We start from the raw sequence: 24,133 nt of genomic DNA, 5'->3' as shown, positions 1-24,133 counted from the left end.
CTATGCCCGAAGAGATTCTCCTGAGTCCCCCCCAGAAATCGCCAGGCCTTGGAGGGAGTTCACAGGTCCGAGGAGCTGAGCGGCAGAAGATGGGGCTGCCGCAGGGCCTGAAGACCCTGGTCCAGCCCTGCTGCAAATGCTCCGCGACACCCGCACAATCCCCTCCCTCCTCCGGGGTCAGCAAGACCTGGCCAGGAGTCCTGGCGCTGCCCTTCCTAAGGGTGGGGGCCCCTAAGGTCTCTAGGCCCATAGTGGATACTTCCCCTGCCCCCAGGCCTGGGGTGACATTTCAGTGGAGGATAGGGACAGGTGGGCGGAGGTGTGCACGTATATTTTCAGATTCCTGAGCTGGAAGCCTGGCGTCACACCCCGTACACCCTCCGGGAAAGGTGACTGTCATGACTAAGCCTACATATGCCTACAAGTGCCCCTGGATGACAGGGCGAGGCCAGATTCCAGCCCCTGCACTTTGTCCTTTGCTCTCCGCTCATAAGGACCCTGGGAGTGGGCTAGGGCAGAACCAGGAAGCTTAGCTTATCTGCTGATACATGAACACCTTTCTCCTCCTCCCTACACCCCCCCACCCCCTCCCCCAAAACCAACCATGAGCAGGTACCACAGAGAGGCCACTGGCCCCCGGTTCTTCCCTGGAAACAAGAGCAGTTGTAACCACAGCCCAGCAACTCCGTGTCTTTTTTGGTTTTTTTTGGCTGCGCTTACATGGTATGCAGGATCTTCCCGGACCAGTGATCGAACCCGTGCCCCCTGCCTTGGGAAAGCGGAGTCTTAACCACTAGACCACCAAGGAAGTCCAGCTCCGTGGTTGTTTTCGTTTTTTGTTTATTTGAATTAATTAATTAATTTTTGGCTGCGTTGGGTCTTCGTTGCTGCGCGTGGGCTTTCTCTAGCTGTGGCGAGCAGGGGCTGCTCTTCGTTGCGGTGTACGGACTTCTCACTGCGGTGGCTTCTCTTGCTGCGGAGCACGGGCTCTAGGCGCACAGGCTTCAGTAGCTGTGGCACGTGGGCTCAGTAGTTGTGGCTCGTGGGCTCCAGAGCACAGGCTCAGTAGTTGTGGCGCACGGGCCTAGTTGCTCCACAGCATGTGGGATCTTCCCGGACCGGGGCTGGAACCCATGTCGCCTGCATCGGCAGGCAGATACTTTTTTTTTTTAATAATTTTTTTTAAAAAATTATTTTCTTTATTTATTTTTGGCCGTGTTGGGTCTTCGTTGCTGCGCGGGCTTTCTCTAGTTGCAGCGAGCGGGGGCTACTCTTCGTTGCAGTGCGCGGGCTTCTCATTGCAGTGGCTTCTCTTGTTGCGGAGCACAGGCTCTAGGTGCGCGGGCTTCAGTAGTTGTGGCACGCGGGCTCAGTAGTTGTGACTCGTGGGCTCTAGAGTGCGGGCTCAGTAGTTGTGGCGCACGAGCTTAGTTGCTCTGCAGCATGTGGGCTCTTCCCAGACCAGGGCTCAAACCCGTGTCCCCTGCATTGGCAGGCGGATTCTAAACCACTGAGCCACCAGGGCAGCCCCAGCTGCATGTTTTTTGACGCCTCGACTTACACTCTGGTTTCGTCCTTCCAGCAGCCCCACACAGTTTTTACCCCCTTTTTAAAAAAGTTAATTAATTTATTTTTTGGCTGTGTTGGGTCTTCGTTGCTGCGTACGGGCTTTGTCTAGTTGCAGCGAGCAGGGGCTATTCTTTGTTGTGGTGCGCGGGCTTCTCACTCGGTGGCTTCTCTTGTTGCAGAGCACAGACTTTAGGAGCGTGGGCTTCAGTAGTTGTGGCATAAGGGCTCAGTAGATGTGGCTCGCCGGCTCTAGAGCACAGGCTCTGGAGTTGTGGTGCATTGGCTTAGCTGCTCCACAGCATGTGGGATCTTCCCGGACCAGGGCTCCAACCCGTGTCCCCTGCATTGGCAGGCGGATTCTTAACCACTGTGACACCAGGGAAGTCCTCACCCCCATTTTACAAGTGAGAAAACTGAGGGCCTTTGCCAGTAAAGTGACTTGCCCAGAGTCACAGAGATGGCAGATATTCCCCCTCTTGCCATCTTTCCCTGGCTGTGTGTGACCTTGGGCATGTCCCCTCACTCCTCTGGGCTTCACCTGGATTTGGGGAAACATCAAGGCCCCTGCCTCATGGGGCAGTTAATGGGGAGTGAGCAGGACAGGGCCTGCCTCCTAGAGGCTCATGAAGGGCATCTGGGCATGTAGCGACAGTCGGTCCCAGCTGGGGGCTCACCACCTCACCTCATGCAGGTAAGCGTGGCCCTGCATGAACGTGAGTGAGCTGCACGCTCCCCATACCCCAGGCAGGTCCCCAACCTCGACTGTCAGCTTTGCTACCCACGACTTAAAACATCATGATGAAAGCTGCCCTTCCTGCCTCTTGGGGTTGCCATGGGATAAAATCAAATTATAGAACATCAGAAAAATGAAAGAGTATCACAGACACATAGGTTATTATTCTCATTACTATTATTATAATTATTTGTATAGCGCTAGTATTTCTAATACAAACTTCTACTTGGCCAGAGACAGACAGAAATCTGAAATCTGAGGCTACAGAGTTAGTTTTGGAGCCTCCTGGGCCCTTTCATAATGGAGAGCCATCTGCTGAAACATCAGACATGGCCCTCCCCTCTCCCGCTCCCCCACCCTCTATAGCTCCCCATTACCATTGCGGACAAAGTCCCAGCTCCTGAGTTCACGCCAGTCCTCTGAGAACACACCCACCCCAGGCATCCTGGGCGCCAGCAAATCTCCAGACCTGAGAAGCACTTTCCCACCTCCTGGCTGAGTTCCAAGGCTGCGTTCTTGCTGTGTGGCACTGCATCTTGCTTTCCTTCTCTGGGCCAAGGCTGAGGCTGACTAGGAGAGGAAGGGGCACGTGACAGCTTTGGGGGAGGGCAGCACAGAGGCCCTGCAGCTGTCACCTGTTGCAGAGTTCTAGTTCCTTGTTTCCAGCCAGTTCTTTGGTGAGTGTCATGGTACCCCCAGCGCTGGACCCCAGAGGCTGGCCCCGTAAACTTGCGTCTGCAGGGTGTCCAACTTCCAGGAGGGCCTGTTTCTTGCCCTTATGGGCTCCAGAACCCAAGCTTAACCCAGCTATTCGAGCCTAGCTCTGACCCTGCCTACCTCAGTCTCCCCACCTGTACAATGGGACCTGAATTCAAGGCCCAGTACATTCCTTCCAAGGGGTAAGGACTCACAGCCCCCACTGAGCTGTGCTAAGAGGGCTCCACCAACCCCATGCCCACCCCAACCCTGCTCACCCAGTTGGGGTCTTTCTCAGATGGGGCCTCCATGTACTCTACTGAGTGTTGGCCAGAACAAAAATGGTGTTGAGCCCAGATCTCCCCATTAAGGTTTCTATGGACTCAATTTCCAAAGTTCCCAGCCACATCAGATATTTGCAGTTCTCCCAACATACCTTCTGTCAAGCCCCCTCTAAATTGTCTCCTTTGTGAACTCCTATTCATACTTCAAAGCCCAGCCAAAAAGACCCCTCCTGTGGAAAGCCTTGCTTGATCCTTGGGCTGGGTTGCTCTTCCTCCAGTTCAGCTCCTCACACGTTCAGGATATCAAACAGTTGTTTTCCCTGGAGACTTCCGGAGAACAAGGCTCAAGTCTGACCTGTGAGTGATATCAGACACTGGGTGAGTCAGCTGCAGCCCAGAGACCTGAGGACTTCTTGTGACACCCAGCCTCCCATACACCCATCCCGTCAACATCCGCTGGAAGGTGTGAGCCCTGAGCTGGCCAAACCCCTTCCTCCCCAGGCCTGTTCCTCATCAGCTTTGGCAGTCCTGGGACATCATTCCTGCTAGGGCTGTGCCCACACCCTCCTGGCACAGGGTGTTCACACCCTTGAGAGCCAGTACATCCATTCCTGCGACCTCTGTCCCTTCTGTAGAGAACTGGATCCATACATCTTCCCTTCCTCCCTTCCTTTCTTCCATCTGAAGATAGACGCCCAAAGCTGGGGTTTCCCTGGTAGAGCAGTGGTTAAGAATCCAGCTGCCAATGCAGGGGACATGGGCTTGAGCCCTGGTCCAGGAAGATCCCACATGCCGCAGAGCAACTATGCCCTTGTGCCACAACTACTGAGCCTGCGCTCTAGAGCCTGCGAGCCACAGCTACTGAGCCTGTGTGCCGCAACTACTGAAGCCCACACACCTAGAGCCCATGCGCCACAACAAGAGAAGCCCCCGCAGTGAGAAGCCCGTGCACCACAACGAAGAGTAGCCCCCGCTCACCGCAACTAGAGAATGCCCGCACGCAGCAATGGAGACCCAAAAAAAGAAAAAAAAAAGAAGCCCAAAACGGTACTGACTGTACACCCTGAGATGGGGATCCCACAGTGATCAAAACAAATGTGGTCCCTGCCTTTGCAGCATGGAGGGAGAGAATAAACCTATGATCACACAGATACACCCAAGAATCGGCTGTGACGAGCATGACAAAGAAGTGCAGGAGCCACAAGAACCCTGCCCTTGTCTAGGGATCCCCCTGGACCAGGTGATGTTTACACCGAGCCCTGAAGGATAAGCAGAACTTCAAGAAGCAGAAAGGATGTGTGTGGGAAGAAGGGTCCATTACAGACAGACAGAACAGCAAGTGCAAAGGCCCTGAGGCAGGCGGGAGTTTGGTGCTCTAAGGGCTAGAGGCCAGCATGTCTGGAGTGTAGAGTGAGGCTGGCGGGAGCGGGGGGTGGGTGGGGTGGGGGGACGGGCAGCCACACTCCCAAACTAGCTGCCGTCTAGGCAAGGACGCACATTATCATTGTGCAGCTACTTGGATTGCCACAAACTGAACACTCACAGTACCCAGCACCCAGATCAAGAGACATGTGCAGGTCCCTCCATCACATCCTTTCCAGTCGGTCCTCCCCAAAGGGCACCGTTGGCCTGACCTCTGCACACAGATGAACACAGGATCATAGAGAATCTGTTCTTGCGTGTGAAGTGGGATCTCACTGTGGTTTGCATTTGCATCTCCCGGATGACCCGTGATGTCAACACTCTTTTTATCTTTGCTGGCGATGTGGAGATTTGGGTGGCCTCTTGTTTAAAATACCCCTTCATGGGAATTCCCTGGTGGTCTAGCGGTTAGGGCCCCGCACTTTCACTGCTGTGGCCTGGGTTCAATCCCTAGTCGGGGAACTGAGATCCCACAAGCCTTGTGGCATGGCTAAAAAAATAAAAATAAAATGCCCCTTCACTTCTTTTTCTCATTCCCCTCCCTGCCTTTCCCCTCTCTTTCTTGCCCAAAGGCTATACCGGTATTCTCTGGTGGAAGAACAATCCAGAAGGAGATGAAGGCTCCCTCCTCCCCACAACCCACCCCTCTTGGGCCCTGCTCTGTGTGTGACAGGCCCGGAGACCAGGGAGAGGCACAGCGCTGCACATGCGCACACATGTCCCCTGTTGGAGCCCCCGCCCTTCCTGCAGCCCCCCAGTAAGCCTGGGACGGACCATATGCGGTACATGGCCTTCGTGTCACAGAGGCACAGTACGCCTGGCCCAAGTCGCCAGCAATGGCCACCCTGTACTGGCTCCGAGCAGGCCCAGCTCCAATGTGTCTGTTGGCTCACCTGTCCCCTCCCTACAGCTCTGCGACGTAGATGAGTGAGTTTGCCGAGGCCGCCAACACACAACCTGCTCAGCTGTGTCCCCAGAGAGGAGATTTCAGAGCTGGACACAGAACTTTCCACCCACTTCTGCAGTCCCCTGCCTACATGTCTGGGAACCAGGATGACCCAGCCCGGGCCCTGCCCTCCAGGGTCCCCCCACCCACAGAGAGGGAGCAACTAGGGGTAGACAGGAGGCCCCTGAGCCAGGGCCTTTGAGGGACCTGGAGTCCTTCTGACTCAGGGAGGGATGAGGGACCAGGCCCTCATCCTCGTCAGATGCACGTCAGCAGGGCTGCGTCTGGCCAGACCTGGACCACCAGGACGGTGTGTGCTTCCTGCCAGAAGGAGTAGGTCTTGCACGGCTCCTGGGCTGTCTCAGCAGGTCGGCTTTAGAGCCATCTTGGCCGAGGGGAGCGGGGTCCTGCACCCATCCTGGACAGACCAGCCTGGTACTCCCGGCAGAAAACTTAGCATCCTCCTCGCCATCCTGGCAGCACACAAAATGCGAAGCCCCAGCCCTCCAGGCCTGGGCTCTGGCTTGCCCCATGTGCTGTGTGATGCTGGGTGAGACTCTGCCCATCTCTGGGCCTTGGTTTCCCCTTTGGTAAGTAGACCGGTGATGGTCACCGTCCAGGCTGTCTGTGACAAGCCCCTGAAAGGTCAGGAAGGCCCACTCAGAGGGCACGATCCACACTCGGTCCTGCTGCCCCTGGTGGGCTCAGGGGTGCCGAGTCCCTTTCCGAGGACATCCAGGGGTGAGGGATACAACTGTGTCCTACTTAACACAGAGCCTGAAAGTGGATCAGAAAAGGAAGGACCAGGGTCCCCAAAAGACGGGACACCGAGCTGACCGTTCTGTGGGGCCTCGCGGCGGGAAGAGGGTGCTATGTTCTTTCCTGGGGTCCCCAGCTGCTCTGGGGCTCCCTTCGCTCTGGCTTAGCTAAGAGGGCACAGCATGCAGCCCCCTGGCCCTGTGCACAGTGGGTTTATCGCTGAGTCCTACCTGGGTCTGGACCAACCCCCCAGCCTGGCCACTACGTGTTCTGGGTCATAGGTGTGGGCACACGTGTCCTCAGGTGCACCTGTGTGCCCCCAGTGCTGGGGTCTCAGCAGCCCGGATGACTCAGACAGCCCGAATTACTCACTGGGGACCTGGGAAGTGGAGGGAACAGGGCCCCTCTGGGGAGGGGGAACCCTGGTTTCGGCCCCCAGCCCCCAACAGGGGCTGCTGTGCCAGGGGAAACCCCTTCCCCGCCTGACCCATCACACCCAAGCCTGAGATGGGGCTTCTCTGGGCTCGTACAGAACCAGTCTCATGGGTTCAGGACTGTGTCCCAGTGGACAGTGCAGGCCAAGGGGAGGGGCTGGTCCCCTGTCTCCCCGGCAGCTGGCACAGGGCTGGGCGTAGGGGAGACATCAGGAAGCTCAGGCCACCGAGCCGGCTCAGGTTCCTGGCCAGCCCAGCCGGCGGCTGAGATTTCTGGCCGAGGAGGGCCTGGTTACACGGCTGCGCGGCTCAGCCGATTGGGTTTCCACTTGGATGGGCCCCAGGCCCCAGGCTGGAGGAGCCAGCGCTAGCTGAGGAGGGCCCCACGGGGGGCCCCAGGCGCGCCCCACGGCCAAGCAGGGAGCCCGCTCTGCACTGCCCACTGACCACCCTGAGCCTCGGTTTGCCCACCTGAGAACAGCAGCCCCCTGGAGGCTCAGGGACTCAGGGCGCCCCCTCGAGACTGGCTGTGGGCCTTTGCGCTGCTCCAGCCCAGACTCCTGGGTTCCGGTAATCAGTAATTAATTGATTCTCGCTCTCACTGATCTCAGCTGGCTCCTCTGAGAAATGGGGAGATTCCTGCTTGGCCGGCAGGGGCGCGGTGAGCGTTCTGTGTGCGCAGGTGGGTCTGGCTCTGCTTCCGCGGGCCCTTGGGGACTCTGCCTTCCCTGTCCTGTCGCTGATGCGCTGCGGATGCGGGCTTCGCCCTGAGGTAGGTGAGCCTGAGGCTCCTGAGTCACCTCGGCCCCACCCACCCGCCTGCACTTTCCCAACGCCTCCCTTCCCCCTTCCTGTTCCCCTTTCACTTCCTCCGGCCCCTCCAGCTGGGGAGCTGTACCTCCGCTCCCCCAGCTCCCCCAGCTCCTAGGGCATTTCGGAGCCCCTGGCCCAGCCAGGAAGGGAGCCGGAACAAGGCCACCCAGCCAGGAAGGGGCTGAGCCCCCACCAGTGGCCCCAGGCGCCTGGGACGGGAGAGCCCACGTCACTGACTGCTTCTGGTCCCCCTGGGGCCAGACGCCCCCCTGCCCCTTTTCACAGCCCAGGGACAGAGGCCTGAGGCGCAGGGTCCCCTGGCCTCCTGTCTGTGCCATTCCCGTGGGCATGTTTGCCAACACTCTGGGGCGTCAGGCCCAGGAGCTCCAGAACCCTGCTTGGCCTGAACTTGAAATTGCTGCTGACCCCACCCCACGTGGTCCAACCTGTCCCCCAGCTTCTCAGGCCTCTGTCTGGGGAACCAGAGGAACCTGGCATCTGAGGGATGTCTTGGTTGCCAGATGACTCGGAGCAGGTCACCACCCACTCCCGGTGGGCTAAGGTGGGCCCAGGTGAGAAGTGGACCTCAAAGGCCTCCTGGGACCACAACTGGGGCAGGGGGCATGAGGCCAGATGCCCCCTGTCTGGCTGGACGGCTGTCACCCCAAGGGGCCTCTGCCTCTTAGCACTCAGGGTCTGCCTGGGTCATCTCGGTTCTCATCTGGAGAACGGAGACAGCTAGCCCTCCCAGCAGAAGACTCCAGGGACCAGCAGAAGGGGCTCAGCTGGGTGTGTGTAGTGGGGGAAGCCCAGGGAAACTTACGTCTATTTCTGAAAAATTCAATCAAATAAGCAAGGCTGGGAACTCCCCAGGAGGGTGGCGTTTCTCTGGGTGCCCTGGGGGACAGGAAGAGAGAGGGTAGTTTTTAAGGATTTTTAAAAACACTCCCAAGAAGTGTTGGAAGTTCCCAGTTTCTCCGGAGCAGGGATCCCCCTCGGGCGGATAGCTCTGTCAGGGAGGACAGGAGGCCCAGGGCAGGCTGAGGGGCTGGAGGCTGCCCAGTGACAGCCCTGGGAGAGACTCTGGCTAGAGGCCAGGCCAGGATGGGGACCAAGGCCCTGGCTGACGCCCAGGAGAGCACACAGGGCCCAGCCCATCCTTCCCGCCTCCGGGGCCCCCTTCAGCTGGCTGGGCACCTCCTCAGAGGGCCTTCCCTGACTCCCTCCTTCCCGAGAAAATCCGCTGCTTTCCTTCTTGGGCATCAGCACTTGTTCTCTTTGGCTTTCTTGTTTGAGGTCTGTCTCAGGGATCACACCTGCTTTATTCAGTGTGTTGTCTGGTGCTCTTCTTCTCTGGAAGCACGTCTGGCTGGTCGGTGCTGGTGTGTGGAATGCAGGAGCAGTGTGATCCAGGATGTTGAGCTCCTGCCTGTGCTCTTGCTGTGTAATCCTGACTGGGTCAGTTCCCCTCTCTGGGCAGGAAAGCTTACTGCTGTTATGGTAGAGGAGGGAGGAAGTCGTAGCCGACTTCCTGGAGGTGGCAGCCCAGAGCTGGCCCTGGAGGCAGAGGCACCCCAAGCGCAGTCCCTCCCAGGACCTTAGGAATCCAGAAGTCCGGAATTGCCTCTTGAGGCCGTCCTGGGAGCAGGGGCGAGGGCAGGGGAAAGAGGTGATGACAGCGTGCAGGCCTGGGGCTCAGGACCCCCTGTTGCGTAACCAGGGGCCAGCGGCTGTCTTCTCTGGGCCCCAGGAGATAAGCACTGAGGACAGAGGTGGGACCCAAGAGTTTAGACTTTGGAACAGCCTTTGGTCCCAGTCCCTGAGGACACTGCAGGGGACACTGCAGAGGCAGTGAGAGGCCTCCAGGCCCTACACCTGGAATCCCTCACGCCAGACTCCAAGCCCTTTTCCAGTCTGGCCTCAGTTTCCTCATCTGTAGCAAGAGGCGTATTTGCTAGAATGCCGCCCATCAGTTGCTCCTCACTGAGGACCCACAGTGCGCAGGGGATCTGCCCTCCTGGAGCCAACAGTCTAAGGTCTTCCTAAGGTCTCCCCTTCTCTGTCCTGCCTCAGTTTCTTCCTCTGAAAAATGGAGCTTGGTTTCCCTGCGGGTCAGGGCAGCAGTGGGGCCCGAACACCCAGAGCAAGGCGGCCGGGTGGCCAGTTCTGGAGGAAGGCCGGGAGTGGTCCTTTGCTATGGGCTGTAAAGGTCGCCTGGCCTGGAGGCCTCTCAGGGAGGGGAACCGCAAGAGGAAAAAAAAAAAGCACCAGAAAGGCAAGTGAAGTCCCCATTGGCTGAGCCGGCTAAGGGCCCCGGGGGCTGTGTGCCTGCCCCGCTGACAGCTCTGAAAACTCCCTGCAAGGGCAAAGAACCTGTTCACTTCCTCTCCGGAGGTCTCCTCCCTCTTCCTCTGGCCCCTCCACTTCCTCTTTTCCTCCTCTGGCTGCTGTCTCTCTTCAGCTCCTTCTCTCCCGCTAGGCCTGCGGCCCCCACCCCCCAACCCTCCATCTTCCCAGGGTCCTTTCTCAGGGCCTAGGACACCCAAGCGGTCACTTATTCATTCAACAGATCAGAGCCCTGGGGAGGGTATGGTGGGTGGAGGTGGACGGACCAGAGACCCGAAAGGGCTCACAGTCTGGTCGGGGAGGCCCAGTTATAAATGCCGGCCCTGTGCAGTGGTCTTTGGGGGGAGGGGGGATATGCTGCAGATGCCAAAGGACTCCCTCAAGTAGGGGCCTTCTGGGATGGGCCTTGAAGGATGCATAGGAGACTCCCAGCTGCCGCAGACAGAGGGCCGGGAGTAGTGCAGCCTCAGCTCGGTGCTTCTGCCCCTTGGCCCGCCCCTGGTTGAGAAGCGGCGAGGTGGCAGCACAGGTCCTGCTTGGGGACCAGCCTTGCTCTCCACCCGATGTAGCTGCCTGGAGCCACCAGAGTCTCCCACGCCTTGGCCTGCAGCCCTGGTCCCAGTCTGTCTGGCACCCACCAGGCTCAGTGAACAGCCCGGAGCAGCCCTCATCGGCCAGGAGCAAAGAGGGTCACCCACCCCCCCCAACCCCCACCACAGCTCCTGAATCACAGGGTTGGCAGCTCCCAGGGTGGCTGGCCGGACGCCCGTGAATGAGACACACAAGGCCAGGGACAGGGCAGTCCGGCCCCTGGGAAGCAGGGAGTGGACGGGCTGGGAACATTTGCCCAGGCCCGGGGCGGGGCTGGGGGAGCCACCGAGAGCAGATCCCTGGGAATTCCGCTGGCAGGTGGCTCTGAGCCCGTGGGCTCTGCTGTGCGCTGGGAGACGGTCACCCTTTCTACCTGTTTGTGGCCTCTGCAACCTTCAAAGAGCCCTGCCAGCACTAGCCTCCTGCAGTGGGCTGGACCAAGCTGCCTCTGCCCTGGCCAGATTCCTCCATATATGGACGAAGCTTTTGCTGGTTTCAACACACGCTCAGTGAGCACCTACTGTGTGTAGCAAAGCCCTGGGCAGACCTGAGGTGCCTGGACACAGACCACGGGCAACAGGCCAGGGCCTCTACCTGGACCACCCTTCCTGTGTTCCCTTGTGTGAAAATTCAGCTTGTCACCACCTCTGAGAGGATGCGTGCTCCTCCAGGTTGGGCCAGATTCCCCTCTGGGGGTTCCATGGCCTCTGGGTTTCCTTTCACCACACAGTGACTACTGTCGGCCACCCTCTGGGTGGCAGGCTCTCCCTGCCGGCCTGACACTTCTCAGAGCAGGGAACTACCCAGAACACTGTGGGGCACCCAGGTCTGCCCCAGGGTTTGGTGGAGAGACCCCGGGCAGGAGCAGGTGCAGTGGGAGGGTCTCCTCTGAGGGCAGCTGGCCTTCAGCTACTGTCACTGCCGCTCCACCCCTCACCCTCACTCCTCTCTGGCACATTGTGTGTCCTTCCCCAGTCCTTGGTGGCCTCCAGATGGTCCAGGAGGGCAGTTCAGCTGTGGCTGCACATGACAGACAGACGATGGACGGTGGGCCCCGGGCCCCAGAGCTGTGACAAATGGCCCTGCCTGCCTGCACCCAGCAGTGGTTGGCAGCTGCCCGGGTCGCCGGCTAACAGCCCAGGCTTGGCCTTGGCTGGGTGTGACCAGGCAGCTCCGAGGCAGCCCAGCTCCGTGGGAACAGTTTCTCTGCTCTACAGAGCCCACCACTCCCCAGGTCTGCAGCAGCGGAGGTTTGGAGCCCTTCTCACAGGGAACTTCTAGCCGCTGGCCCCTGGGGGTGTGGGGGGGGGCTGCCCTGTCCCTGGGGACTGTGGTCTTGAAGCCCCTGTTAAATGGCCACCAGCCCCCCTTACTCCCCCATGAAACACCATAGTCCTCAGCCCCAGGTCTCTTGAGTAGTAATGTGCCCCCATGGCAAACGGAGACCCCCACTCAGCACGCTCAGCACCCCCAGAGGCCCCCCTGTAACCCAGGCTTTCTGGGCAGTGGAGCTAATGTGGACAAGGGGGGTGACTCGCTGCCCACCCCTCCCCCCCAACTGTTCCTTAAGTATGCGCCCACAGCAACCAGGCACCCTCGCATCTGTGCTGACCCTTGCCCACCGGGTCGCTCACTGCTCTGGGGCATCCACACCCGGAGGGTCCCGGGGTGGGGGGACCCGGAGTGACAGGCAGGCCGGGTGCAGGCCTGGCCACGCGGGGCCGGACCGGGCACTGCTCAGCTGGGCGGCGGCCCGGGGCTCGCACCCCACTACCCGCGGGCCCAGCACCCAAAGCCAAAACTCTCTCCCTCCTCCTCTTCCTCAATCTCGCTCTCGCTCTCTACCAGTCCATCTCTCTCTCTCTCTCTTTTTTTTTTTTTGCAAAAGGAGGGGAGAGGGGGTAAAAAAATGCTGCACTGTGCGGCGAGGCCGGTGAGTGAGCGGCGCGGGGCCAATCAGCGCTGGCCGTTTCGAAAGTTGCCTTTTATGGCTCGAGCGGCCGCGGCGGCGCCCTATAAAACCCGGCGGCGCGACGCGCAGCCACAGTCGAGACCGCGTCCACTCCGTCAGCACAGGCCCCTCGCCCTCGCCGCTCCGCCTTCGTCGCCGGTCTACACCGCTACCAGGTAGGGCCCCGCGCCGGCCGGGCCGCTAATGCGCTGGGCCCGCGCCTCCTCCGGGCAGGCAGCGCGCGATCCCGGCCCCGTGGACAGCCTCCTGGCTGCGGGGAGTGGACTCATGCGCTCCTCGCTCGGAGCCGGAGCTGCGCTCGGGGCGCGCTCCCAGAATGTTTCCGTTGGGACCGCGGGTCTTTGTCCGAGCGGGTGGCTCGCTCCGCCGGCGGGACGGCGAGACAGCGGGGCAGCGAGGTGGCGAGGCGGTAGGGTGGGTGGGCGCGGCGGGGCAGCAGGGCCGGGTGGGGGCTGGGGACACCAGTGCGCGTGCGTGTGCGCGTTAGGCTCGGGAAGCGAGGGCGGGGCGGCCGGCCGGAAGGGGTGGGGTCGCCGCGGCGCGAGAGCGCCTGCGCGCACTTCCTTCTCGCGCCGCCGGCTCCCGCGGGTGTGGCTGCTGAGCGTTCGCCGGGTGGTGCTTTTTGGGCGGGGCGGGGCCGGCGCCCGGTGTAGGGGGGCGGAGGCCTGGCTTCCTGCCGCGAGCCGCGGGGCCGCCTCCAACCCGCGTTTGCCTTTTATGGTAATAACGCGGCCGGCCGGCTTTCTTTGTCCCCAATCTGGGCGCGCGCCGGCGCCCCCTGGCGGCTCGAAGGCGCGGTGCGCCGGAAGTGGGTAGGGCGGGGGCGGCCGCACGGCTCATGGTCCTGTTCTCCTCGCAGTTTGCCATGGATGACGATATTGCTGCGCTCGTGGTCGACAACGGCTCCGGCATGTGCAAGGCCGGCTTCGCGGGTGACGATGCTCCCCGGGCCGTCTTTCCCTCCATCGTGGGGCGCCCCCGGCACCAGGTAAGGCGCCCGCCGCGGGTCTGACTTGGTGGGTGGGGCTTCCCTCTCGGGAGCAGGCGGAGGGAGGGAGGGGGAGGCCTTCGGTTTTCTGGGTGAGGGTCGGTGGGGCAGTGCCTGAGCTGAAGGCGCCTTGCTCCTCCCTCCGCAGGGCGTGATGGTGGGCATGGGGCAGAAGGACTCCTATGTGGGCGACGAGGCGCAGAGCAAGAGAGGCATCCTGACCCTCAAGTACCCCATCGAGCACGGCATCGTCACCAACTGGGACGACATGGAGAAGATCTGGCACCACACCTTCTACAACGAGCTGCGTGTGGCCCCCGAGGAGCACCCCGTTCTGCTGACCGAGGCCCCCCTGAACCCCAAGGCCAACCGTGAGAAGATGACCCAGGTCAGTGGCCCGCTGGCCTCGCCTGGGCGCCACCCCCGCACCCCGTTTCTTGCCCTTCTTTGTCACGCCCTTTCTCACTTGTTCTTTCTTCTGCCATTTTCCTAGGACTTTCTTCTCTGACCTGAGTCTCCTTTGGAACTCTGCAGGTTCTATTTGCTATTTCCCAGATGGAATCTTTTTCTCGTGTTTGCTTTTCTGACTAGGTGTTGAAAGCATAAAGTGCTGTGGGTGTAGGTACTAACACTGGCTCGTGTGACAAAGCTGACGAGGCCGTTGTAAAGTGGCCTTGGAGTGTGTATTCAGTAGGTGCACAATAGGTCTGACGTGAATCCCTGTCCTGGGAGCCCCAGCACACTTAGTCATGTTCCTTGCACTCTTTGCATGTCCCCAGTCTGGCCTCACTGCTCCCGGTGGCTTCCCAAGTGTGACATGGTCCATCTCTCCGTGCAGATCATGTTCGAGACCTTCAACACCCCAGCCATGTACGTGGCCATCCAGGCTGTGCTGTCCTTGTACGCCTCTGGCCGCACCACTGGCATCGTGATGGACTCCGGTGATGGGGTCACCCACACGGTGCCTATCTACGAGGGGTACGCCCTCCCCCATGCCATCCTGCGTCTGGACCTGGCTGGCCGGGACCTGACGGACTACCTCATGAAGATCCTCACGGAGCGTGGCTACAGCTTCACCACCACGGCCGAGCGGGAAATCGTACGTGACATCAAGGAGAAGCTCTGCTACGTCGCCCTGGACTTCGAGCAGGAGATGGCCACCGCGGCCTCCAGCTCCTCCCTGGAGAAGAGCTACGAGCTGCCCGATGGTCAGGTCATCACCATTGGCAACGAGCGGTTCCGCTGCCCTGAGGCTCTCTTCCAGCCTTCCTTCCTGGGTGAGTCGGGAGGTCTCATGCCCGCCCCACACGAGGGTCACTCTGGCCACACTGGAAGTTAAGTCTGGCTTCTCTTTCTCCTCAGGCATGGAATCTTGTGGCATCCACGAAACTACCTTCAATTCCATCATGAAGTGTGACGTCGACATCCGCAAGGACCTCTATGCCAACACGGTGCTGTCTGGCGGGACCACCATGTACCCGGGCATCGCCGACAGGATGCAGAAGGAGATCACCGCCCTGGCTCCCAGCACGATGAAGATCAAGGTGAGTGCCTGGCCTGAGCTGGCCTGGGCACTTGGGGGGTGAGATGTGGCTTTGGTGCAGGTGAGCGTGGTGGTCGTCAAGGCAGCTGCCTTGCTGTAGGCCCCTGGTGTACCAGGGCTGGGACCGCCAGAGCCCTCACTGTGCCTTTCTCTCCCCAGATCATCGCTCCCCCTGAACGCAAGTACTCCGTGTGGATCGGCGGCTCCATCCTGGCCTCGCTGTCCACCTTCCAGCAGATGTGGATCAGCAAGCAGGAGTACGACGAGTCTGGCCCCTCCATCGTCCACCGCAAGTGCTTCTAGGCGGACTCTTAGTTGCGTCACACCCTTTTCTCGACAAAACCTAACTTGTGCAGAAAACGAGATGAGATTGGCATGGCTTTATTTGGTTTTTTGTTTTTTTTTTTTTGGTCTTTTTTGATTTTTTTTTGTTTTGTTTTTTTTGCGCTTGACTCAGGATTTAAAAACTGGAACGGTGAAGGTGACAGCAGTCGGTTGGATGGAGCATCCCCAGAGTTCTACAATGTGGCCGAGGACTTTGACTGTACATTGTTTTTTTTTTTTTTTTTTTAATAGTCATTCCAAATATTGTGAGATGCATTGTTACAGGAGGTCCCTTGCCTTCCCAAAAGCCGCCCCACTTCTCCCTTAGGAGAAGGGCCAGTCCTCGCCCGAGTCCACATAGGGGAGGGTGATAGCATTGCTTTCGTGTAAATTTGTACTCCAAATTTTTTTTTTTAATCTTTGCCTTAATACTTGTTCTTTTTGTTTGTTTTATTTTGAATGGTCAACCATCGTGGCCCCCCTTTTTGTCCCCCATCTTGAGATGTATGAAGGCTTTTGGTCCCCCTGGGAGTGGGTTGAGGTGCGGAGGTAGCCAGGGCTTACCTGTACACTGACTTGAGACCAGTTCAATAAAGTGCACACCTTATACACGTGGCTGGTGGCTGGCGTTGTTGGATGTTGGGGAGAAGGCTGGGGCACTGGGGGTGCTTTGAGGTGCCTCTCACCCTGAAGGGTCTGGGATTGGGTTATGTGGGAGGAGTTAGGAATTCTGGCCTCTAATCCTGTTTAAGTGAATTCCCCGCCTGGCCCTTGTTCCCCTCGGTTTCTCGCTGGGTTCTGAGGTCCAGATGCTGGAAGAGTGGGGAGCTAGGGAGGTGTGGTCCCTGTACCCACCTCGTAGAACTGGGTGGGGACCTTCATCTCTGTGGGTGCTGCTTCCTCACTGTTCTCTTGGGATAGTGGGGTCTCGCAGGCCACAGGCTTTGTCCTCGCCTTCCCTTCAGTACCTGCGGAGAACCAGGGGCCCTGAGGTTAGGGGCGGGGCCTGAAATTTAACACCTGCCCACTCACCTGGAGTGACCCCCGTGGAAGGGACAGCGCCACCCATCCGGGGCCTGTGGGCAAGGGGATGCGGGGTCGGCAGAGAGATGACCTTAGTTGGAGGGTAAACGTCATCCTTTATTCTTGGGGCCCAGTTTCAAGTGCAGATCTGGCCCCGGGGGAAGCAGCCTGGGGGTTGCGGTCAGTTTGGGACTCTTCTCCAAGCCTGGCTGGCCTCCACTCTGCTAGAAGCTGTGGTTGACATGGAGGGAAAGTGGGTGAGGCCTCTCCCACACTGCCAGAGGGAGTGAGATACGGAAACTGGCCCCCAAGTCGATCCAGATTTGGGGCCTTGGGGGACCCTCTCCCCTCCATGAACCTGGGGCTTCCCCAGGGCTCCGCTGGGGACGGTGGGAGCTGTGGCCTGTGAGGATGGGGCGACCCACTGCCTCCCATCTTAGGGACAGTGCAGACCCTCGGGCACCTTTTGCGCAGCACCTTGGGGGTGTGTGGTGGGAAGAGGGCTGTTCGACCTCCTGGTGGCTTCAAAAACCAAAGGGGAGCCCACGGTCCCCGGGCTAACCTGGGCAGATTTTCCTAGGTCAGCACATGAAACAGCATGGCGGGTGCAGAATGTGATATCTGGAAGGTGCTCTGTTCCCCAGGGCGTTGCCCTCTATCACCTGGCCCAGAGGAAGAGCACCGAGGATCCTTCGCCCTGACCCTGTGCAGTCTTAGAGGCCTGCGGACCTGGAAGGGAAGTCCCTCCTGGGTCAGTTGCAGCTCTTTTGGTCTAATTCAGGGATGGTGGTCAGCCCTGGGCTCTGGGAGCTGAGAGTACCTACTCTGTGCTGATGTCTTGGACACAGAGCCTGCCCTGGAGGAGCTGTCAGCCTGGAAACTCCCCTCTCTCCCTCCCTCCCTTTCTCTCTTCCCCGCTTCCTCCCTCACGCTATTTGTGCTAGGCACTGTGCCACGCTGTGGGATGCAGTGGAGAAGAAACCAGGTGTGTTTCCTGCCCTCACAAGGGGCCCAGCTTACTGGGCAAGACAGAATAAATAGGAATGTACAAGTACCAGTGGTGATAACAAGAAAGAGGAGTAGCGGCTGCATGTGGTAAAGAACATAGGGTCGGTCTGGGAAAACGGAGACATTCATCACGTTGATGCGTGATGGTGTCACGGGTGTGGACAGACATCAAAGCTCATCAAAGTACCTCAGTGAAGCTGAAAAAAACCTAAGAAATACAGGTTAAAAAAAAAAGGAAAAAAGCAATCATCATTTTGCCTTTTTCCAATAAATAAGGTAATAAAAGACCATAAACCTGGCTGATGGGGGGATGGGGGGATCCGCGGCTCTTGATCAGGAGGCTTTTTCAGACGGCTTCCTGTGGGAGGGGTGCGGGAGCTGGCCACACGACAGTCGCTTGGGCAGGTGGAAGTGTGGGTGTGCATGTCTCAGGCAGAGGCCCTGATCGACTGAGGACAGAGGCCCGGGGATGAATGGGAGGGTGGATGGGGCTATGTGTCTTTTCTATGTGGCCCTGGGAAGTCACGTTACTGTCCACATGCCCATCTGAGAAATGGGAATGTCAGTAACAGCTGGAGGGGTGCTGTGAGCAGGTGCTCCCTCAGTCTTTTCCTTTGAAAGGAGACACACACTTGACCCTTTAGGTGCTGCTCCCTTCCTCCCGGGGCCACAGCTGGGCTGATCATCTGGGCTAAGCCAGAGGGTGCTGCATTACCTGCCGCCTTCCTCTCAGCACCCATCTTACAGATTAGGAAACTGAGGCTCAGGGAGGACAGGTGCGCTGGCCCCAGGTTACCCATCTTATAAGTGAGGAAGCTGGAATTTGACCCTAATACCTGTGAAGCCCAACAGGGCAACGGGCCAGGAAAGGCAAGGTTCAGCCCAACCCAACCGTCCTCTTGTTTTACAGAACTTCGGCTTCTCCACTCTGACCCTCGAGCCACCTCAGCCCTGGGCCAGGAGGCTCCTTGCTTTCTCAGGTGGCTGGCTCCCCCGTGAGGCCGCTCTGACCGCCTGAGGTTCACCTTCTTAAGCAGCTGAAACGTCTCTCGCTGGAAGGTCGCTCCTCTGTGAAGCACCTCTTGCCTGGATGCAACTGCACCCTAACAGGTGCCCTGAGGGGAGGGGAGTCTCGGTAAGTGCGGGGGCTCAGAGCCCTGCGTCCTTCCCTCCATCCTGACGTGTCTTCCTGGATCCCAGCAGTGAGGACACAGGGAGGATGCTCGGATGCTCATGGTGGCACTGTTGCAGGCCGGTCATCTTCTTTGGGGGGACCTGGGGCTGTGAGGCAGCTCTGAGGGGCCAGTGGCAGGATTGGAACTCACCCTCTAGCCTGGAATCACCCAAGGGACTCGGGATCATTCAGGGCCACGGTTGGCGCCTTCATTCACACATTCACCTTATTCATCATTCAACTTACAGTTCAAGCGGCCACGCAGTTCTAGAGGGAGGGGGTTCAGCAGTAGTATTGCGACATTGTCCCTGCCCTCATAGGGCTGCCAGTCTTTTTTTTTTTTTTTTTCCCCACTGCATCACATGGCTTGTGGGATTTTAGTTCTCCAACTAGGATCCAATCTGGGCCCTCGGCAGTAAAAACGCGGAGCCCTAACCACTGGACTGCCCGGGGCTTCCCAGGGCTTCCCGTCTTGCTGCACTGTCCCCTAGGGGGCCACGAGCCACACATGGCTGTTTATATTTATGTTAATTACAATTAAGAATTCAGTTCTTCAGTTGCACAAGTCACATTTCAAGTGCCCATTGGACAGCACAGGTATGGAACATTCTCAACCTTGTAGAAAATTCTAGTGGATGGCACTGGACTGGTGGGAGGACAGATGTGGACCCAAAACTCATACTGATGGCTCTTAATTATCCACTGGGATAAATGCCTTCAAGAAATACTTGGAGGAATGGCGACAGAGAATAATGGAACAGTGACCTGGTCGGGAGGAGGGGAAGGTTTTCTGTGGATGGGATGTTGAGAAATGAGTCAGAGTCGGGCCGAGAGCCACCTGACAGAGGCAACAGCACAGGCAAAGGCAGAGGGAGCGCCTTCAGGAGTGAGCAGGTCAGAGGTACATATTTCAAAAGTAATAAAATTTAATTTTTAGAGCAGTTTTAGGTTCACAGCAAAATTGAGAGGAAGGTACTGAGATTTCCCATACATCCCCGGCTTGCATAACCTCCTCCACCATCAACATCCCCACTAGAGCCTGAGAGCAGAGTAGAGTGGTACATGTGTTACCGCTGATGAAACCTACATTGACACGTGGTATCACCTGTAATTTACCTTGGAGTTCACCCTTGGTGTTTACATTATACGGGTTTGGACAGGGATCCACCATTACAGTATCATACAGAGCAGTTTCACTGCCCTGAAAATCCTCTGTGCTCTGCCCATTCCTCCCTGGCCTGGTCTCCCTGAGTCCTGGCAACCGCTGACCTTTTCATTATCTCCATAATTTTTGCCTTTTCCAGAATGTCATGTAGTTGGGATCATAAAGTATGTAGCTTTTTCAGATTGGCTTCTTTCACTCAGTAATATGCATTTAAGTTTCCTCCACGTCTTTTTTAAAAAATTAATTTATTTTTTATTATTTTTAAATTTTTATTTATTTATTTACTTATTTTTGGCTGCGTCGGGTCTTCGTTGCTGCTCGCAGGCTTTCTCTAGTTGCAGCGAGCGGGGGCTGCTCTTCGTCGCAGTACGCGTGCTTCTCATTGCGGTGGCTTCTCGCTGCAGAACATGGGCTCTAGGCACACGGGCTTCAGTAGTTGTGGCTCGTGGGCTGTAGAGCGCAGGCTCAGTAGTTGTGGCACACAGGCTTAGTTGCTCCACAGCATGTGGGATCTTCCTGGACTGGGGCTTGAACCTGTGTCCCCTGCGTTGGCAGGGAGATTCTTACCACTGTGCCAACAGGGAAGTCCCTCCTCCATGTCTTTTCATGGCTTGATAGCCCGTTTCTTTATAGTGTTGACTGCTATCCCACGGTTCAGATGGACTACAGTTAATTTATCCATTCACCTACGCTTCTCGGTGGACGCTGTGAGGAAGTGTCACCGAAACCTGGAAAGGCTTGTGACAGAGTGAGAGCAGTGAGGCACTGGGGCTGACTCCCCAGCCCCACACTCAGTGATTGCCAACTCAAATGTTCCTCAGAATTGGGGATGCCCAGGAAATGTGAGACTCCTTCCTCATTAGAAAGAGTAAGAGTGGTAGAGGTTACAGCTTCTGTGTATTGAATAACTCCTCTCTGCTGGACAGTACCTGCATAATCTCATTTAATCAATAATCGATTTGACAAATGTTGATCAAGGGTCTGCTGCAGCCATGCCCTGTTCTAGTGGGGGAGGGAAAATAAACACATCTGCCACAATGAGAAACATACTGATTATGGCTTATAGGGGAAGGAAAGGAAGGGGTCAGGGAGTCAGGAGAACCTGGGCCTCTGTGAAACCCCCAGATGCCTGCCTGAGTCAGAGTTGGGCTTCATTGTTGAGGTTTTGATAGTAAACAAAAAATAGTGGAAACCCCATTAATACATGTTTGCCTCAAGTGGCTCCTAGCCTTTGACCTAACCATGAGCTGTGCCTGTTCCCATGGTGGTCCGCCCACAGTTGGAGCCACCAGAGTTCTCTGGATACAAACTGGCTCAACCTGGTGAGGTGGGAGGGAAATGAGGCCCAGGGAGAGTCTGATATGAAGCTTGATGTACTGGGTTGAATAGTGTCCCCCAAAGATTCAGGTTCACCTGGAATCTCAGAATGTGACCTTATTTGGAAACAAGATCTTTGCAGATGTCATTAGTTAAGATGAGGTCATACTGGCCTAGGGTGGATCTTAAATTCATCATGACTGGTGTCTTTATAAGAAGAGGAGCGGGAATTCCCTGGCAGTCCAGTGGTTAGGACTCAGTGCTTTAACTGCTGTGGGCCCAGGGTTCAGTCCCTGGTTGGGGAAGTAAGATCCCATAAGCCCCAGCGGCGTGGCCAAAAAAAAAAAAAAGAGGAGAGGAGAGGATACACACACGTGCAAAAAGTGAAGATGGCCCCAGAGGCAGAACTTGGAGTATGTGGCCACAAGCCAAGGAATTCCAAGGATTGCTGGCAACCTCCACAACCTAAAAGAATCAAGGAAGAGGGCTTCCCTGGTGGCACAGTGGTTAAGAATCTGCCTGCCAACGCAGGGTACGCGGGTTCGAGCCCTGGTCCGGGAAGACCCTACATGCTGAGGAGCAACTAAGCCTGTGCACCCCAACTACTGAGCCTGCGCTCTACAGCCCGCGAGCCACAACTACTGAGCCCTTGCACCACAACTACTGAAGCCCATGAGCCACAACTACTGAAGCCCACGTGCCTAGGGCCCCTGCTCTGCAACAAGAGAAGTCACCGCAGTGAGAAGCCTGTGCACCGCAACGAGAGTAGCCCCTTCTCACCGCAACTAGAGAAAGCCCGTGCACAGCGACAAAGACCCAACACAGCCAAAAATAAATAAATAAAATAAATAAATTTAAAAAATATATTAAAAAAAATCAAGGAAGGATTCTTCCCTTGAGTCTTTGGCGGGAGCATGGCCCAGTCAACATCTTCTTCTTTTTTTTTTTTTTTTTTTTTTTAATAAATTTAGTTAGTTTTAGCTGCGTTGGGTCTCCATTGCCGCGCAGGGGTTTTCTCTAGTTGCGGAGAGCTGGGGCTGCTTCTCATTGCGGTGGACGGGCTCTAGGTATGTGGGCTTCAGTAGTTGCAGCTCGCGGGCTCTAGAGCGCAGGCTCAGTACTTGTGGCGCACGGACTTAGTTGCTCCGCAGGCATGTGGGATCTTCCTGGACCAGGGCTCGAGCCCGTGTTCCCTGCGTTGGCAGGCGGATTCCCAATCACTGTGCCACCAGGGAAGCCTCAACATCTTCATTTCTGACTTCTAGCATTCACATACAGTTCTTTCTTCCCCACAAATTTTTATTAGTAAATGATTTATAAACGCAAAAGGTTACAGGTGAGAGCATATCATCCATACATTAATTTACCCAGAAAATATTTATTCAGCGCCCATGTCAGGGAGCTTTCTAGGTACAGGGCGTTTACAGTTTATTGGGGAGGACAGGAAAAAAAAAAAAAAAGGTACAGTAGATCAGATTGTGCAAAGAGTATGGAGAAAAATAACAGAGGATAAGGTTATTTGTTAGGTTAGGTGTGTGTTTGCGAGGATGGGGAGGGGGTGATGCTATTTTCTGCAAGGGGGTCAGGGACCGGCTCTCTGACAGGTGGTTTCTGAACATTGCAGGCACTGGAACCCGCAAATGCAAAGGCCTAGAGTCAGGAGAGTGCTGGGCCGGCAAGAGAGGGCCTGTGTGGCTGGAAAGGGGCGTGCAGAGAGCAGAGGAGCGGGACATGACTTCGGAGAGCAAGTGCGGCCCCCCGGCCAGGATGCCCGCGCTCTACCCAGCCCTACCGGGTCCTTGGCTGCGCGCCGCACCCAACATGGCGGCCGCGCGGGACTCGCCCGCGGGATAGCGGAAGTGCGTATCGGCGGGCGCCGGAAGTAGAGAGCGGCCCGCCCCTGCCCCGGGTCTCTGTGGAGCCTCTGACGCGCCGGCTTTGAGCATCCCTGGCCAGCCAGGCGGGAGGCCACGGAGCTGTGGCTCCGGCGGCAGCGGCTCGTCCCGCCCTCGACATGGCCAGCATCGGAGAGGTACGGCAGGAGCCTGTCTCTACTCTCCTCCCTGCCCGGCGGCTTTGGTCCCGCTCGGTCCTCCCCACCCCGACTCCGGTTTCCCTGCGTCCTTTCCGTCTCGCTCCCTTTCCCGTTCCATCCTTCCCGTCCTGACCTCGGCTGGCTCTCAGCTTCCCATCCTGACCGCCGCCGCGGCCCTCACTCCGACCCTGGCGTCGGCCTGGCTTGGTCTTTCCTGCCCCGACCCTGGCCTTGGCCTCGCCCCGTCCTTCCCATCCCTGCTCTGGCCTTGCCACTTGCCCCTTGCCCCTTACCCCATCCCCCCTCCTTGACCCATCCCGCCTCCTAGGACCTTATCCTGTATCCGAGGGCATAAGCTCTCTCAACTTTCGGTTTTCCATCCGTTTGCCGGTTCCGCATTCCTGATCGGCAGACTTCACCCCCTCTCCCGTCTTCCCCAGAGTTTCCAGCCCCTCTAGGTCTCCCAGGCCCTCTTCCCATGCCCCTGTGCCTTGGCTCAGCCCTTGGAGCTCTGAGACGTTCCTCCTCCCTGCCCACTTCCCTTCCCATCCCATCCCATCCCATCCTGTGTCGCTGAACGTTCGGTTTCAGTCCAGCCCACTTTCCTCTGAGCCTGCTTGTTGTGTGACTTGGGGGGGGTGGTGGAGGAAAATCCATTTCACCTGGGAGACTTGTGACTCACCCAGAATTTCTTCCCCAGTGCTCCACAAATCTGGGTCCGACGGAGAAACCCACCGAGTTCCTGTAATGGGGTGCAGGGTATTTTCTCTGTAGACCAGGAAATGGGGGATCCGGACAGTGACTAGGGTCTTCCCTTTTGTTGATTCCCAGCTACCTGTTTGTGTACCTGTGTGCACCTGTATTTATACCTGTGGTCCGGGACTCAGACCGTCGAGCGTATTCCCTAAGCCTTGCGGGCTTGCTCGTGCTCCGGCTAGCAGGAGCGGGTTCGGCATGAGTGCGTGGGAGGCGGCTGGGGTTGCCGACAGCT

At 57.7% G+C, this 24,133-nt stretch overlaps 2 protein-coding genes and 1 long non-coding RNA gene across 4 annotated transcripts in view; 2 read left to right on the top strand and 1 right to left on the bottom strand.

The window, feature by feature from the left end:
* Window positions 1–2,676: 2,676 nt before the first annotated feature.
* LOC138842341 (uncharacterized) lies at window positions 2,677–9,009 on the bottom strand. Its single transcript, XR_011376748.1, has 4 exons — window positions 8,973–9,009; window positions 8,480–8,553; window positions 3,435–3,637; window positions 2,677–2,872 (listed from the first exon to the last, which is right to left on the bottom strand). It is a non-coding gene; the product is annotated as an uncharacterized lncRNA (long non-coding RNA).
* Window positions 9,010–12,575: 3,566 nt separating this feature from the next.
* Window positions 12,576–16,035, top strand: ACTB (actin beta). The gene is made up of 6 exons (XM_030846625.2): window positions 12,576–12,720; window positions 13,425–13,553; window positions 13,702–13,941; window positions 14,392–14,830; window positions 14,916–15,097; window positions 15,256–16,035. Exons 2-6 carry the CDS (start codon window positions 13,431–13,433, stop codon window positions 15,397–15,399), a joined length of 1,128 nt encoding a protein of 375 aa, XP_030702485.1. The 5' UTR covers window positions 12,576–12,720; window positions 13,425–13,430; the 3' UTR covers window positions 15,400–16,035.
* Window positions 16,036–23,001: 6,966 nt separating this feature from the next.
* Window positions 23,002–24,133, top strand: part of FBXL18 (F-box and leucine rich repeat protein 18) — a 92,459-nt gene continuing 91,327 nt past the window's right edge. For both annotated transcript variants that reach the window (XM_060284378.1, XM_030846635.2), the window contains exon 1: window positions 23,002–23,139. In XM_060284378.1, coding sequence (XP_060140361.1) covers window positions 23,122–23,139 — 18 coding nt within the window. In that variant the 5' untranslated portion in view covers window positions 23,002–23,121. The remainder of the gene's footprint in view (window positions 23,140–24,133) is intronic.

The sequence above is a fragment of the Globicephala melas genome, chromosome 15 (genome assembly GCF_963455315.2).
Source record: "Globicephala melas chromosome 15, mGloMel1.2, whole genome shotgun sequence".
Lineage (NCBI taxonomy): Eukaryota > Metazoa > Chordata > Mammalia > Artiodactyla > Delphinidae > Globicephala > Globicephala melas.
This window is presented reverse-complemented; position numbering and strand designations above follow the sequence as displayed.